This window comes from Cyprinodon variegatus, unplaced genomic scaffold (genome assembly GCF_000732505.1).
Source record: "Cyprinodon variegatus isolate N-32 unplaced genomic scaffold, C_variegatus-1.0 Scaffold56, whole genome shotgun sequence".
Classification (NCBI taxonomy): Eukaryota; Metazoa; Chordata; class Actinopteri; order Cyprinodontiformes; family Cyprinodontidae; genus Cyprinodon; species Cyprinodon variegatus.
In genome coordinates, this window is record NW_015150509.1 from 715,005 (window position 1) to 733,118 (window position 18,114).

General features: G+C 37.5%; 1 protein-coding gene across 3 annotated transcripts in view; it reads right to left on the reverse strand.

Annotated features, from left to right (window-relative positions):
- Positions 1-1,963: 1,963 nt before the first annotated feature.
- Positions 1,964-18,114, reverse strand: part of LOC107082579 (neuroligin-2-like) — a 114,126-nt gene continuing 97,975 nt past the window's right edge. For 2 of the 3 annotated variants that reach the window (XM_015371339.1, XM_015371340.1), the window contains exons 6-9: positions 15,068-15,333; positions 14,795-14,948; positions 11,539-11,905; positions 1,964-7,070 (exon numbers count right to left, since the gene is read on the reverse strand). In XM_015371339.1, the coding sequence (XP_015226825.1) occupies positions 6,140-7,070; positions 11,539-11,905; positions 14,795-14,948; positions 15,068-15,333 (1,718 nt within the window). In that variant the 3' untranslated portion in view covers positions 1,964-6,139. The remainder of the gene's footprint in view (positions 7,071-11,538; positions 11,906-14,794; positions 14,949-15,067; positions 15,334-18,114) is intronic. The other variant, XM_015371341.1, reaches the window with a different exon arrangement.

Sequence of the window (18,114 nt, forward strand, 5' to 3'; positions counted from 1 at the left end):
TGGCAGACCAGGCTAGGCCCTGTACCTTAGTCCAGACTTACAGGGGTGAGGGATTAAAAAAAGAAAAGGATTATGTGTTGCTTGAGATATTCTTTTTTACGTCTAACATTAATAAGGCCTATGGATAGCTTTTCAAAAGTTTCTTTGTCAGATATCATTTCTTTTTTTCTGAAAGCTTCCAAGTGTGAAAAAAAATAATTTTGTAATTTGTACATTTGTAAGAGGGGAAATATCTTTGCACAGCACTTGGATTTAGATCTTAGGGCATGAAAGCAAATCATTTTCTAAAGCATTAAAAATTGAGAATGGTTGTTTCTGGATATATGCTGAATACTTCTAATGTAATCATTATTCTGCCCTCAAGTGGCCAAAATATGTTTTGCAGCTTCTACATGACATGTTTGTCTATAAAAATGAAGGTAAAGCATTTCTTTAAGAATGTTTTTTAATGTTTTCCAGTTCAGATACACAACATACAGTGTGTAATAGCCTCTATTTGAAATAGAAATGTTAACTTTAATTCTCTCAACCCCTTAAAGTCAAATATGCTCCCCTTAGTATATTTTTCTCCTCAAGCAGGTTACTGAATCAGACTAAATGAAACAGACAAACAGGTGCAAGCCTTCACTGTCACATTTGGCATCAAATGTTTCAAGAATTGGATATTTGATTCAGTGGAATGCCAATTGTAAGCCAACATCCGAACTGTCGTGTAAACATGTAGACTTGATGAGTGTGCTTCCGTTTTCTGTTGGCTGGTTTAAACTCTTTTCAAAAGAGAGAAAGAGAAAAATAAAAAATTGCTATGTTCATTCAAGAAGAGCTGGAAACTGAAACTCACACCAAACAGCTGGGTCAGTCATCCCATCAACAGGATGTACAGACAAAAATAGCAAAGTTAGAGAACAACCACGATGAATATAGCTTGAAATAAGACCAAGAGAGTACAAAGGATTTCACAACCGCCCAGTTACGTGGGTATATACCGTATGCTCAAGACAATGTGAGACAACAACAATCAAGTACACCAGCATTACAAATTGAATTCCTTGATTTACGGCTTGCTTTGAGCCAATTTGTAACAAAATCTGTTGTTTCTTTTCTGTCTCATTACTCAAATCCTTCCTGTTTCCCTTTCCTTCATCTGTTCTCTGCAGCTGTTCTTTGGCTTCTTCACCAATGAGAGAACTCATCTCATTTAAAAGCTGCCTTTTATGATTGATGGGACGGTGCCAAGTGAGCATGGTATGCTTTAGACAACCATAGATAATCACAAGATCTAGGCTACTCAGAGCCAGAGGCATTCCTTTTTCTGTTTGTTTACCATAACCATGCTTTTTTTGATTTTCATTTTATTCATGTATGCTGATAAATGTACGCATGTGCTCACTACCTTATAAGATTTCATCTCAATTACAGTGCCTTGGAAAAGTTATTATATACAAAAACAGATTTCAATGCATTTCATTTGGATTCTTGTTGTAGGGCCTAACTGTACACTGTTAAAAAAAAAAAAACATAACTGGCTTCAGATGTTATATTGACAAATACCAATATGCAAAGTAATACTCCCAATTATTATAAAGCACAACTAATTGAAAACAGTTAGTTTAATCCCAATTGAGAACTTGTTTGAGGCAGATTTTGGGTTTCTTTGGGTTAAAGATTATTAGCATACGAAAAGGTATAATCAAACTTCATTCCTTAATGCAATTATTGATCTGAGGTAAATGATACACATGGGGAGCGGCGACCTACTGGTAAGGACACAAAGCTTGAAGACCCTTAACCCCACACTGCTCCTTCGGCGCCCCATCATTTCAATTATTATTATCATTAGACTGTTAGATAATAGCTAAAAGACTGGTTGCTACAGCTTATATGATCAGATAAGGCTGAATACAAACGTACACATAAATTGTACATTTTTATTTATGAAAAAATTTAATCACTTATATTTTTCCCTTCCACTTCACAAATATAGTTTTCAATTAGATCCTATTGAACTACAAAGGAAATTGTGGCTGCAATGTGGGCAAAAATGTATGTATTATGCCTATGAACACTTTTGCAAGGCATTGTAAAAGAAAGGAGCATCAAACCAGCTGTGTACGTGAGCGTTAAAATCATGTAAGTCACCTAAACTTGCACCTGTTGTCTCAAAGTAAAGATCTGGCCAATCACTCAAAAACCAAACAACAAACATAATATTTACAAATTCCAGTTTGTTGGGGGTACACTCAAAAATAAAAAATAAAGTTCAGTTCGTGGTTCTCTGTGTTGGTTTTTCGTCCTCCCAGCTCGCTCCAGCCCAGTGTAGGGGATGGCAGTCTGGATCCAGGAGCGTCGTCGTTCAAAGCAGACAGGACGCAGGTCGTCCCAGACAGGAGGGGGACTAATCCCAGTCACCTCTCCTTTTGTGGTACATTTTGTGAGCAACGTCTTGTTTAATCAGGGTTTTTTTTTTTCTGTTCTTATGTATTCTGTGAACACACGGACAGTTATCACCAGTAAATCACTGCTTTCCCATTATTGTCCTAATGTCAACGTTTTGTTGTTGTTGTTTTTTCCCATTATTGTCCAGAGTATGACCCATCCATGTGTTCGTTTGTGCGAAACAAGTGAGACGATCATACACGGCTCTCTCATCTTTTTTTTTTTTTTTAACCATAAATATATATTTTCCTTTCACCCGCCATGCCGAAGCGAAAACCAAGAGACAACAAAAGAGCTAACCAAAAAAAAAACAACAAAAAAAAACAACTAAGCTGTCCTCCCAGTGCTTGAAGCATTAAGTTAATGTCAATCACATACATTAACCTTACTTAGATTATTCATGTGAAGAACTCATGTCTCTGTTTTCCTTTTGTCACATAAAAAGTGCTGTCCTCAGATGAGATCGAGAGACAGTAGCTGTGCAAACTTGACAGTTGTAAAAGAAAGAAAAATGGAAATAAAATAAAAAAAAACAAGGCTCTCATCAGTCTCTGGTAGTCTTGTGGCACAGCCGTGGTGTTAGTAAATGAAAAAAATAAAGAGGAAATATTTACTCTCTTTGTTATAATCATAGCTTTACACAAATATTTATCTCTTTAATACTTTCTGAAGTACCACAAAGTGCAGCTGATATTCAAAGTAAAAAATAAAACATTTCCAAAATAAAGACAGTTCAATGAAAAAGAATCAAGGCAATTGAAATTAACTTTTTGAAATGAAAACTCTACCCACACACTTGCAAGTAACTAAAAAAAAAAAAACATGCAACTATCCCACACAGCAAAGTAGTTAATAAAACTTTATATGTTTTTTTCTTCTAAATGAGGATATATTAAATCTGATTTCTCTTTATATAAGAGACCAGCCACAGTGCAACATTGAGTGTAAATAAACACAAAGAGTGTGTGGTTTGAAATGAAAGGTAAAGGGGTTGGCACTTTCTTTTGATGGGAACTCCTTTTTTTTTTTTTCTTCAATAGATACAGTCAGAACGGACTTCGGCAAGCGGTCCACCGGACACTGGCCAAAGAGGAACTTTGTCACAGTACTTGGCACCAAGAATGCTGGTAAAAACGAGATATCAGAATATCTTTTTTCATTCATATCCTTACAATTTATTAATAATACATAATTTACATTTGTGGGTTCTTTTGTATAAAAGACTCTAAAAGGAAAAGAGAGTCTATAAGTGATTGAGAGAAGGACAGAAAAAGTGAATTTTGCTGATGTAGTTTAATCAGAAGAGCTACAAGAGAGGATGCATGGGAGGGGCTGAATGGCAGCGAGAAGACAGAAGCAGTTAAATGAGTTGAATTGGAGAATAAGGACACAGAGATAACAAATGTAAAACAAATATAACAATAAAAATGAGCAAAGCCTGCGAGACATGGATGTGGTGGGGTTTTATGGGTAGCCTAGTTTCCAGCCCATATCCTGCTAAATGGTAGTCAGTTGCTTTCAGCAAAGGCTAAGCACCAATCTGGAAAGTTTTTGACAATAGCACCCCACAAAATAAACAAAAAGCAATCAGGAACTTTTTACTTTTTTTAAATGTAATTTAACTGTAGCTGTCAGGATCACCTGCAAACATAAATATGGATTTTTGGAGAGCAGATTTCCTACTTTCAACTTTCTTTTGTAAGTTTTACAATGAAGTCTTAAAAAATGTTGCATGTGGATAATAAAAAATAAATAAAATAAACTAAAAAAATAAGGGAACATCAAGGGATGGCAGAAAAAAGTTCAAAGTAGTTATAAAACTTATGTGGAGGTTAAAACCAAACTGCATAAATCAGAATAGAGGCTCCCTAATTGTAAGATAAGTTCAACTGGTGGTACTAGTGCTTGCATTAGTGGTGCTCAAAAGAAATGTTCTTTTTATTTGCAAATGAATTGCAAGAAAAATTTTTGTTAAGCAAAAAAAAAAAAAAACTATTGCGGGCTAGTTAACTTGTCATATATTACACAAGGTTATTACACTGTTTACAAAGGTTCCTATTTAAATAACTAGTGGAATGTGTTAAGTAAGGATTGAACTGAACTGGAAAAATTGCCATTAGCAATATAGGCTCAGGGAATATTTTAATGCAGCAACACATTCCTTATGAATGGGCACAACCTGTACAACCTCTTTTTAGGGCCGCTTTTTCAGTCATCCAAGAATTTGTTTGCTGCAAACTTTTTTTGTCATGTGGTATACAGGACGCACAGTGTAACCAGTAAGATCAGATTAGAACATCGGCTCTATCATGATATTAACTTTTAAACTGTGTGGTTTCGTTGTGCAGTGTGAGAGCACTGATTGAAAATATTGTACTGTGTAGGCCCGTCCTTAAAGAAAAACATAAAACTACCAATTAAAGAAGAACAAATTGACTACAAATATGGAAATGCTTCTCAAGCAAGGTGTTTAGCTGTGTCGGATATTGAGATCAACATTGGTAAGCAACATATAAGTTTCCAGTATGAAATTTTGACTTACTTCTCACGACTGCATTTACTTTTCTTTTTAATTTGCACCGGTAATTTTAGGAAATTTTGATTCCATATAATGAAACTGAGCGTGTACTTTACAAAGTGGCTCAGTCAAAGTCAGACCAAAATTCAATGGGGAATCTATGGCAAGACTTAAAAATTGGTTTTCAAAGATGCTTCCAATTCCTTTTTGACTGAAATTGTAACTATTTTACAAAAAATATACATAAATCCCTTTGTAGGTCTTTAGATGAAAACAAGTGAAGAAAGACCCCCCTCTACCCATTAAAAAAAGATTTTGTGACTGAATATAACTCTGCTGTTGGGTTTTATTTATAAACAGTTTGAGAAACCACCTTCCAACCACAATTAGGTCCTACTATGTGTTGGGATTTGCGGTCATACTGTGATCAATTGATACTGTAAATAAGTTCAAAATGTATGAAGATTTTCCACACCACTGTAAATATTGAAAGTACATCAATCTAAAACAGATTTAGTCATTTGTAGCTGTCAAACATTAGCTCTATACTTTACTATATACAATAAGCTCTGAAAATCAAAATGCAGAGACATCTGTTGGAGCACAGTGCTCTGTATGGGGTGCCAAGTCTCCCTTCCAGATTGGGCCTTTAAAGCTGCAATTTGTAAGCTTCAAGAAAGCAGTGCTTTATGACAGACAGCTTGCTGGGACATATGCTGCCTCACACAAAGCTGTTTGCTACTGTATCATCTTCTCCCTAAATGAATGACAATGTGTGTTTGTACTCTTTGTTAAACATAGCTCCACACTTTCATGAAAGATATACATGCGCCAAAAAACTGAACTACACATTAAAAGTCTGGATGATGATTGAGAGAGCTACAAGCCTAAAGCGGCATGACTGGTGACCTTTCATAAGCACCAAATATTCATCGGGCTATAACACCAAAAAGCGTTATGACCAAGGAGCGTTTTCAATCTAGTCCCCATTAAGTTGTGATCATAGCTTCGAGGTATTTCATCGCTTTCAAATCTTGCAAACTGCAGCTTTATCTGAGGGCTTGATGATGAAGATGTAAAGACAATAAAGAAGAATAGAGTTTGGTGAAAGGTGAAGCTGGAATGAAGCAGTTTATGTGTCGCAACTTGCTGAGCCCAAAGAAATAGCAGAGCTTGTGCCTGGTCCTATACACGGGTCGTAGAGTGTTGGTGAGGCAGGGCATTGTTGCTGTGGCTGGGGACAGGCGTTGACGAAGGGGCTGGGACGGGGGGATAAGTGTTAAAGGGATGGAGTGGCTGGATGCTGCTAATGGTACTGGGGATCATGGTAATGGTGTTGGCGGTCATCAGTGGCACATCCTCCGGTGCCCGCCTCAGGGCTAGTGTGTAGTCAGGTGGACACACGGGAGGCCGTAGAGGTTCTAGGTCGCCATGGACTGCGCGGGAAGGGAGGGGTGTCCCGTGCTCTAGTTCCACCCTCTGTTGCTTCATCTGCAGTGACATCAGCTCCTCCTCCTGACTCAGTGCCAGGTCATTGTGCGGTGGGGCGCCCACAACTCCCATGCCAACCCCAATGCCCATTGTTGTGCCTCGTTGTGGGGAGAGCCGACGGTGACGCCTCTGCATGAGTTCATGGCGCTTATCCCGTTTATAATAAAGTGCTGCGAATGCCAGCACATTCAAGAAAAGAAGAGATGCACCAACAGCCACTGTCACGCTCAGCTCAGTGGAATAGTCCCTCGTCTCGCTTGGGAAGGGAGTGATGCGAGGTCTTTCTGAGCTGTCAGGATCAAGTTCCGGTGGATAGGTGGACATTACTGGTTGCTGGGTTGAGCGGGCGCCAGGACGCGGTACCGTCCAACGGGTGGTACCTCCAGGTGGCAGCTGAGTTGTGAGTGGATTTAAGTGATCGTCACGCAAGCTGACGAGATGCGGGACAAGCTCAAGCCAAAAAGCAACCTTGTTGGCACGGTAGTTATCTCTGACGCGTGGCTTCAGGCCAATATGCAGGTACTGCTTATCTTTGGAGCTAAATTTGGTCCAGATGACTTCCTCGAAGCGGTTAGGCTTGGTGTGAATGAATGTTGTGTCCTGAGGAACAGGTAGATTGGGATCACTGGAACAGACAAAGGAGAGATTTAATTATTACTTTGTGTTAGTTCAAAGTTTTTATTTGATTCTAAGCTGCTAAAGCCAGCTTTTAAAACACAGAGCTCTGTCTGAGCATTTCACATTATTGGCAGTTTTCTTGGGAGTCCCATTGTCTGGTATTGAAATTGTGCATCCTGAGACATGTAGAGACTACAAAAACCACACTTGTAATCATTAACAAGCTGCTAGAATAATGGTTGCTTGATATTTGACAGTCCTGTTTCTCTTACTGTGACTAACTGTATGTGCTCTCTTTCATCCTCTGACATGGGAACTGTCTCGGAGCTTGTCTGTCTGGCTTTGTCTTTCCTGGATGGGGTCACCTTGAAACCCCAGACTGCCTCTGAAGATGGCCGCTCACAATGTGCCTTTTGGACGTTTCTTCCTGTTAAAAGGTCGCTACTAGTATGGTTGGTGTGAGCGATTGCCTTTGATTCAATGAGTCGATGCAATCAGCTTGTTTTCTTACATAGAAAACTTAGAACCAGTCTGACTGTATGATCCGGTTGAATTGTCTCTGCAAAGTGCCTTGAGATGACGTGTTGTGAACTGGCGCTATATACATAAGCTGTATTCAATTGAATTGTGAACTCTCAAGGGTGTACCTCACTTTTCGCCCATTGACAGCTGGAGATCTAGCTCTAGCATCCATTGCGTCCCAAGCAGGGATAAGCGTGATGGAAAATGGATGGATGGATTGATGGATGAATTGCATTTTTTGTTTGCTCAAATTAGTTGGTCTAAAAAAATCCAGATACTGATCTGGATTTCTTGTAAGTACTGACATTTGGGCTTCTCCCCAATAGCCTGATTTTAAAGGGCTACAAGCAACTTTTTAAAACATTTAGTTCAAATTAAAAAGTTTAGATATGGAACATAGAACCTATCACTAAATTCCAAATATGTTAACATGTGCACAAAGTTTATCTTCATAGTCTCTCACTGTACCTATGACGCCTCTGTGGCCGAAATGACAGGAGGTATTTTTGGGTGTGCGTCTGAACCTGACTTTCAAATGTACTATATATAGATGCAAAGCAATTACCTACAGTTTGTTTCTGCTTTGGTAAATCTTATTGGGAGGGATCACATATGCATATTCCTCCAATCATTTGTACATTTTGGTCATTCACATACAGTACGTTTAGTCATTAACAAGGTTTTTGCCTTGTTTTCTGATGATTTTAGACACACAATTTGATTTGCACCTGCTTAGTAGATCAGCTTTGTGTGCTTTATTGAGTTTGCATGTGTTTTTATACATGCAAGCCTTTTGAAAATCAACCTGATGGCACAGGCCAGGACACAAGCTACTTTATATAGGTTTTTCAGCCAAAATTATGTTTGGAAATCACAAATGATTACTAAACATTGTGTTTTTTTTCTGCAACTTGTAAAGTACAAATCTGCAAATATAAAAATATTGTAGGATATTTCTGTTTAGAATTGAACCTATGTGTTTAATGTTGAGTGGGTGTGTATTGCACAAGAGCCAGAATACATTTTCATTTTAGAAACATTCTTCTTTTAGAAGTTACATACTCTTTACTCTCTAGAAAAAGAATGCTTAAAATGAATCAGTTGAAGTTCCCCGGCAGATATTATGAATGAAAATTCCCAACTAGAGCAGTTAAACCTTCCGAAAGTAGGTTCCTGATCAACATAATCAATTCCTCTTTTTAGTTTAAAGTCAAGAGATGATAAAAATAAACCTGAAAATTGTTTTTGCCCAAACAAATGAGTTATCATGACTCTAACCTTAAATAATGGGTCTAATGAAAACCATGCAATTTAAGATGTTTTGGCATTCATGAAACAATAACAGCAGGTATATAAGGACTTGGTCATGCAGAGCTATTTTCGACAGGAATATTACCTAAAGCCCCCGATTACATGTCTGCATTTACATTAGTGCTAATTAACTGAGAGAATCATTACACTAATAGAAAGCTAAAGATTCTAAATTAACTTTTTGTCTTTCAAAGAAAGACTCTCAAAGTTTTATTTGTATGTGAAGTATTCTGGGCAACAGCTGCTCCATGTATTTTACTGTCTACTATAAGTATATAAACACGTATTCATCTTCACTTGTACTGTTAAAGTAATTAGTAAATATGACTCTGGTTTCATTTTGGGACCCTAGCTTTAGCCTTGACATACATTCATATTACATTACAGATAAAGAGTTTTACACTTAAAATGTCTGAAAAAGCCAATCTTTATGTTGAGTAAATTGGGGAGCAAATGCAAGCTATTTTAAGTATTGACACAGCTCAAAGTAGGTGGAAAATATATATATATATCTATATATATATATATATATATATAGATATATATATATATTTATATATTAAAAACATATTAAATATATATATATAATTTTAAAGAAGCATTTCCAAGTTCCATTTCACCTGTTTCTGTCATGTTCGCTGCTCTGATAGCTGACATAATTGCTCACTTCACCTGCTTACTCTCCCCGCTCACTAATTATCATCTTCATCTTATCTGCTTGCTCCTGCTGCTATATATAGGGCTCAGCCCAGCTATTGGGGCCAGATTATTGTTTGAGTTTTGTTTGTGTTTGAAGGTTGTTTAGTGTAGTCTTGTCGTTTCCTGATCATGTCCTGGCTCTTGTCCGCTGAGCGGGCCCTGATCCTGTTTTGGCTCCGTTGGGGGGAGCTAGTTTAAAGCTCCATAGTCCTGTCTCTTATCCTCTGAGTGTGCCCTGATCCTGTTTTGGCTCAGTGGAGGGAGGCAGTATATAGTTCCATAGTTTTCCTGGTGTCATGTCATGCTTCTACCTCTCAACTGCTGAGTCTGCCTGTCTGCTTCCAAGCGTGTCTGCCTGTATTGTCTGTTGGACTCATGGAGCCCTAACCCTGCCTAAACGCTCTGTGGATTCCTGGAACCCTGGATCTGACTGTTCCTGCTCTGATCGGAACACCTGCCCGGGCTACGGACTCCTGGATCGCAGAACCGTCCTTTTCTGAGTTGTTTGCCTGACCTGGCTTGGACTCCTGTCTGTTCATCGGAGGCCACTGCATCGGGGAGACTCTGGGTGGCTCTGCGACAAATCTCTTTGTCTGCCTCACCCGAGGGGATGGACTGAACTGTTCAACCAGGTAAGTGACTCACATGGATAATCATCTTCTGTCAGATTATCGTGGTCACTTACCTGTGTTTCTCCCTCAACCAGAGTGCAAGTGATGGGTGGCGCCCCACCTCCCCCCGCAGCCGACGCAGATCCATGCATCTGTTTGTTATTGTCAATAAATGCTTTGAACTTTCCATTGTCTGTCTCGCTTGAATACTGGATCGCTCTGCCCAGCTATATGACAGTTTCAGCTTATCAGTGTCCAGAGACTTTTAATTAAAATCTTCTTTTTTTTTTGAAGAACATACATTGCATGACATAAGAGGTAAATTTCTCTACATTTCAAACTAAGAAATATAAGAGAACATGGAATTTAACAAATACAAATGCGCCAAGATTGAAGAAACTGGTATGGCCCCCTATATACCAGGAAGACCAAAATCGGTCTCTTAAAAGTATTTAAAATAAATAAATACCTGCCCAACAAGAAACTGAACATGTATTCTTTAAAAAAAAAGAAAAGAAGTTAGATCTTTGTAGAGAATGAAACTGTAAAAATAACGGCCCCACCTAACACATAAAGTGGGTCACTACCAGTGACCAGTATTCTACCCAGTTTAACAATGATGGATGATTGTGGTCTTACTATGGGTAACTGAAAATAAAAGAAAAATGCAAGATGGCTGCTCCTTTGTACCTGACTTTTATATTTTCCACACACCCTAAACAACAACAGCAACAAAATGTTCATGACCCTTACAGACCAGTTGTGCAGGGCCAAACTCAAAGATTTTGGTCGAAGGCCACAAATTATCATCTGAAAGACTGACGACACTTTGGACACATCTTTTCTAAGCTATCTATATTTAAAAAGAGAGCAATAGATAAAAAGGACAGAAATTGCAAAAAAAATAAGGCTAAAATCAAGGCTAATACCAATGACTAAACACAATAACGGTCATCCTACAGGAGAAGGTATAAAAACAGTGCATTGTGGGGGGAAATATAACCTAAATAAACAAAATTCCTACTGAAAATTTAAGTACAGTTCTTTGATCTATTTAAATACTCCTGGTGTCTCTGTCAGAAAAGCAACAGGTGCTAAGTGTTCAGTCTGGGGAAGGATCACTTTTGCAGTGGATCTATTAGAAAAAATAAATCACGAGCAGGTTTCTTAAAACCTGTGACCAAATCCACAGAAAAATTATTCCCAAATACATAATCAGTGATTTAGTGTCCCTTTGAACTCCTTTTACCTAAGGTACAAGTGTGGAAGGCACTATTAACTTAATTCAATGCAGATCACTATCAGTTCTGTTATATTTAGCCTGTTACCTACCCTGTCTTTGCAAAGTTGGTCCAGTAGGTCATGACCACAGCACTGAGCATTACATCGTTCTTGGAGAAGTTACACGGAAAAAGGTCAGTGGCTCCCACCATGGGGATGCCAAACACATATGGGATCTCGTCTCCATGAGCCGCGTCTGCCCAGTCTGGCCGTGCCTCGGTCTGACAGTGGTGATGGAAGGTGTAGAAGTAGACCGGTGACTGAAACTCTGCATGCAGTTTGGCTGTGGCAACAGCTGGGGCCACCCACTGGTGGTCTGTGAACAAAGCCAGGAGGGTCTTCCTGCGCATGTCGCTGTTGTCCCTGTCAGCCCAGTCTGTGTACATAAACTTTATTGTTTCCCTTAGGATATCTTTACCTTGCAAAGAGAAAAACAACAAAAGGAAAAAAAGATTTGATATAAGTGATTTTTAAAAACAGCGTGTAGTAATTATGAAAGAAAAATATACAGAAACCTGTTGACAAACCGAGCAGCAACCTGTTTGTTAACCAGAGGTGTTAATTAACTGGTCAGCAGGTGTTTTAAGAGCTAAACTGTGTTTTCCAATGTGGAGCAGAGACATGACAGAATTAATTATGCATTTACTATGATCTTAGAAGAAATATTGTGAGATGTTTTAATAACATTTCCCATTTTTCTTTGGCCACTTGCTTTAACGGCTAAACACTATTTATTACAGCCAGCAGCCTTCTGATATGCTGACATGTCAGAGTACATCCCAAGGACAGGGGTTTAAGGTATGTGAACAAAATGCTACCAAATTATGGTGGGTTTGCTCTTAAGTTGAAATTATCTCTCTAAAGCCACTAACACACCTTGACGATTTAGACAGCATATGCTTGACATATGAAAAATCTGGCAAAAATGCTGTCATATGTTGGATAAGTTATGAGTACCTTTTGTACAAGTTATGAACATTCTGATGTATGCTGAAACACACTGGCACACGTCGGCATGCATCGAGTGTGTCAAGCATAGGCTGGCATATGCCATATATGGGCCATAAGTTACAGGTAAGTTATCTGATCATTCACATAATTTAAGTGTAAGTTTCTCATAAGTCGTGGTGTCTAGCTTATCCAAAAACTATGAGTGTGCATATCCATAACTTAACAAGAACTTGTGTCTAACACATATCAACGTATTTAACATGTTCCAGACAACCACTGAACATGTCTTTAGCTAACTACTGTATAATGGCCTATTGGCAGCATTTTGGTATAAAAGGAGATTCACAGGGGGAAACCGTCAGTACTCCTCCAGACTGCATCCCTATCATAGGGTGAGCGAGAAGGTGTGTTCACGCACATGACCAACAAACTTCCTAGCAGATATTAATCTCAATCTCAATCTGCTGCGACTGCAAACCTTCTTTCTTTCTTTTTCTTTATTCTTTTTCTGGGGGGCGGGCAGTAAACAGCAGCTAGATTAATACTGCAATCATAGACATCTTTTTATGCCTCTAAATGAAACACAGTCAAGACATTGACCATAGCTTTGGGTTAAATACTCACAACTGAATACAGTGGTGTGTTTGTTTTATAGAACATCACTTCTCTGCATTTCTCAGCATTGTAATGTCAGATGTTAAGCCATTTGTCAAAGGGTATAATTGGATTATCAAAGTTTTTTTTTTTTTTATCAAACTATTCCCACTCTAATTTAATTCAACCTCTAAAATACCCTACTTTCTAACTGATAACAGGTTTTCTCTTGTGACCAACTTTATGCTGGGACCGAGAAAGGAACTACTTCACCTGGAACCAAAGTCATGGAAACCAACAACCACTCAAAATACCTTTGAGTTCCATGTGTAAAACCTAGAATTTGTTTTGATATGTCTAATAAAGAAAATAAATAAAATAGTAAAGATTTTCCTATTCTGTAGTTTATCATCATCAATCATGAAGTATAAGAGGCATTGCATAGAGCTGAATCTCAACTCTGTTCCAAAGGAGTGATGATCTTTTAATTATTTAATAGTTATAAATTCAGCTCCAAAAGTTGTGTCTAATGCCTATTTTCTAGTGCTGCTAGAGCTATCACTGGATCACAGACCAGTGGGTCAGGTTTCTCAATTGTTGTTTATAACACCCATAATAAATTGTGCTCAGAATATTAGGGCAATAGTGTATATAGTATATAGCCATACGCTATATATTGTATAAAGTATATTGTATGTTTTATATTGTATATAGCTATAGATTCTGTATTCTGTATATATAGATTCCGTATTCTGTATATAAATCTATTTTGTCTGCACCATCAACACCGAGTCAAATTCCTTCTAAGTGCAAATCTACTTGGCAACAAACTTGATTCTGATTCTGAAAAATTGTTTATATTAATATGGAGATTAATAATAGGATTTGTGTTGATAGATTGTCTAGCTTTGCTTCAGACCTTAAAATTAAATTGAGAAATTAAATAAAGAATTTAACATTTACAAAAGGCCACCCTTGATAATTATAGTATAAGCTGGTTTTCTGGAGTGGAAATTAAATTGATTATTTAAATCAGAGCAGATATTTATCATCCTGTTTACAAATAAAAAAATAAAAAATGGCTTTTTATTGCTTTGTCTTGCAAGCATTTTTAATTATATTTCAAACATTGTTAATTAATAATTAGGTATTTCATTATACAAGATATAATTTTAAGGGCATACTTGATGTTAAACTGTGGCACACAAAAATGAAAAAGTTGTATTTTGAGAAAACTAAACAATAAAGAAAAAAAATCTGTCTAATCAAATGCATGGATAATTAGTTGACAATTTATGCACCAACCTTGGGAACAGCTTTGGTGAAAATAACCAATAAGAGGACATGATCCTATGCACCAAACCAAATCTGCTATAGAACAAGTGAATCAAAATATAATGGGGGTAGTCCAGTCAAAAACCACAATTTACCATACTGGGATGAGAGTTATCAGAATCTGTGCGTAACTGACTAACCTAAGGTAATATTATTAGATTTAATATTTCTCTGCATTGGAGAGAATAATAACCTATTCCAGCAGGAAATTACTTCAAATTATTTCCTCTCCGAGTGATTCTACAAGGTTTTGAATTACAGAATATATCTAGCGTTTTTATAAACCTCTTCATCTTGATTCCATTTTTTTTTTTTTTTTTATAATTAGGAAGGTGTTCGTGGACAGTTCAAACTGCAAATTAGACAGATACAGATATCAGTGTTGGATTAGCTAGACATTTTGAGGAAGGAGAAATTGTGATCTCACCTATAGGGTATTCATAGAGATTATCCACAAAGTTTGAAATTGTGTAGTCAAATGAAGCTGCTGATATCCCGTCTTCTCCTTCACTGTCATCCACAAACTTCAGGCCTTCCCCCTGGTTGACCCCTAGCAGTATGTCGTAATTTAGAAACTCGCCCTAAAACCAGGTCAGAACAGAATGATACAGTAATCAGAAACAGAGCGGTTGTTAAAGGAGCAAAAGAGCTCTGTCACAGTTGAATAGAATCTTACCAGGAATAAGGAAGTCATTCTCACCTGCTGCATGAGGATCTCTGGGTGATCCGGCACCACATCCCCATCCACCACAGGCCCAAATGCAATGTGGTAGCGGGCCGGTTGAATGTCTTGGTCAACTAGCTCTCGGTAACTTTTCCGTCGCAGACAGTCCACCAGCTCTGCCATGTCTCTCACGGTGCAGCCCACCTTCTTGGCCAGCACTTTGGTGTATATCAGTGGATCGTAGTTGACCGACCAGCTGGAGATAGCTGAGCCACTCTGAGCGATAGCCCTCTGGAACAGACCTACACCAAGCAAGACCTTAGATTAATAGACATGCAATACGCATTCTTTTTGGGGTTAGATTTCTTCTGTCACACCTCTGTTCAGCAGCTAAAGAGGATTATAAAGCCTTCTAGTGTGAGTGCTTTAAATAATGCACATGTTGAGGAAGGCACAATTGAAGACTCTAATGTACAAAGCGGGATGAAAAGGATAACATGCTGCTTTTAACAGCTGGAGAAGATCATTATGAACATTAGTAAGAGAAAATGGATTGTTTTCCATTTCGTACAGCGCGAGTCGGCAGCAAGAAAAACAGTAACAAACTCTGCACCCAGCAGTCGGCCGGTTGGATGAAGTGAGAAAGACTGAAAGAAGGAGAAAACTCCTCGCACTGTTGCACCGATGCACTGTTATGTAAAAAGACTTTCTGTCCCTCTGTTTTATCTGCAGATTCTGTCATTAATAATTAAGCCCCCCCATATTCTGCATGTGCCCCACCCACGCTCCTCTCCCTGTGAAATCAATTAAGAAAGCCTCTCAGCTGCAGCTCCAACCCTGCTCCTTTATCTCATCTCTCCTCTGCAAACACATAACATTCAGTACTTCTTAAAAACTGTTCATCGCACTTTGAGCTGCTACAGCTGTCGTCCAAATGAACAAATTTATGCAGTACTCTGTTCATTTACTTTGTAAACAAGAAGTGTAAAGTTACTTTGATTTTTACCAAAACCCTCTAGGATTGACACAAAGTATCAACAATATTTAAAAAAAAAGGCTTATGAAATAAAAAACAGAGTTATCATCATGATGATACAGTACTTTGCACAATTTGCTCTATCAAATAAACCTATTGAGCTTTTTTAAGTAAAAAAAAACAAAAAAACAATTTTATTATTATCTGGATTTTATGCAATTATCCCACACAAAGCAGTTAGTAATTTGATGCATAATTTCAAAAGAAAACAATTGTGACGCATGTATTAGCCTTTTTCAGAAATCATCAAACAACACACAAAAAAATTCAGGTGTTTTTTAAAATAATTTCTGCATTTTAAAACCATTGGACTGTTCTTTCTAATTTTTATTTGAAGTTATTAAGAACAACTATGGTCCAAAATTGCATATGGACAAAACAAAGATTTGGAAAGAATTGTTTCTGAAAAACTAACACTTCATTATAATCATAAGATCCCCACAGTGACACAAGATGGTGGCAGAGTCATGCTGTGGGAAGTCTTCTTTTGATGAAAAGGGAAACTGGTCAAAAGTGAAGAGAATATAGATAAAGCAGAATAAAGGGCAATCCAGAGATTTAGTTCAAGGCTGCTAAAGTCAAAAGCTGAGGGGTCGTTTTACCTTTAAGCAGGAAAAAGATCCCTATAGAGCTGTAACCAATGAAATAGTATCAAAGCTCTTCCATATTTTTATGTTAAAAAAACATTTTAAACAGTTGTGTTCATGTATTGAATCAAATGCCATTTTTTTATGGTTTATAATGGTAACAGCCCAAAGGTTTTAAATGTTTTCGGTATCTAATATAAAAATTACCAAGAATCACACATTGACTGAGGTTTAAACCAAGTGTCTTTTTAATGTTTCTCTGATTGTTTTCTGAACTGAGCCTGTCCTCTTGAATAAATGACGACTTGCTTCCTTTTGCAGATAAACTCTTTTAATCTGCCCTTGGTCACTGAGTCAGTGTGAAGGTTAACAGTAAAGTAATAATCTGAACGTTTAAAGCACCATTCTCTCCCTCCTCTCAGCTCTACCAAACACTGTCACATGAGAGGATTAGTGAACAAACATCTGGTGGGTCTTTTAGAGATGAGAAAATGCCAGTTTCATTTATTTACCCACTTCGAAAGTATAAATGTGCCCAATAAATCCCAATGTTATCTTATGCTAGTTTAAGTCGGTATAAAATAGATAAAAAAAATTTATTTTACTATTGCACTGCAGGCTTACGTGGCAGATGGCTTTGATAATAATATGGCACTCTAAAGTAGAGAAGAAAGCGAAGGTTTATCATCAGTGTCTAGCTTAAGTCATCCCTAATTTCTTTAAAAATTTCTCTAAAAAGTTTTCCTTGTTATTTTTTAAAGTGATGTTGAAAAGTTTTTCCACAGGCTTTCTTCTTATTTAATGATTTTCATTGAACCTTGGCTGCTAATTGTCTCATTTACCATCCCATCCTTTTTCCTCAACTTGAAAGCATGCCATACAGGGTGTCATTAAAAATGGGAGAATTGCCGAACTAAAGGTCAAAGTGTTGAAAGCAGATGAATAAAATCTTAAATTCATGTCTTTATGAAACTGGAAAGAAGACATATTTTTAAACTGATACCAAAGAAGAACTACAGGGCCAAGATCACTTTAAAGACCACAATGAATACTACTTGTCTGAACGTTGACTTTGATCTTCTAGGCGCATTTTCAAATGATGTAACTCCGTTAAATATCTACAATGAGCTTTTCTACTGAGTTATATGACATACTGAAGAAATCCTGTGTGCAAACTTCAATACTCATGCAAGGATAACTTTATTTTTGACTAAGCAAATATGATTGCTTATCATTTCCATTATTGTTAAACTGAGAAGAGAATGGCATCCAATTAAAAAGATGCTTTAAACAGTGTGTGTTAGAGGCTTCCACCTACTACAAAACCGAAGCCAAAAATCAGAGACAAGAACACACAGGAAAAAGGTGTTAAAATACAAAAAAAATTAATGGCCTAGCTGGCCTGATAGTAATTATTGCTAACCTGCAAGAAGCAAGAAAAGCATTTCATAAAAATTTTA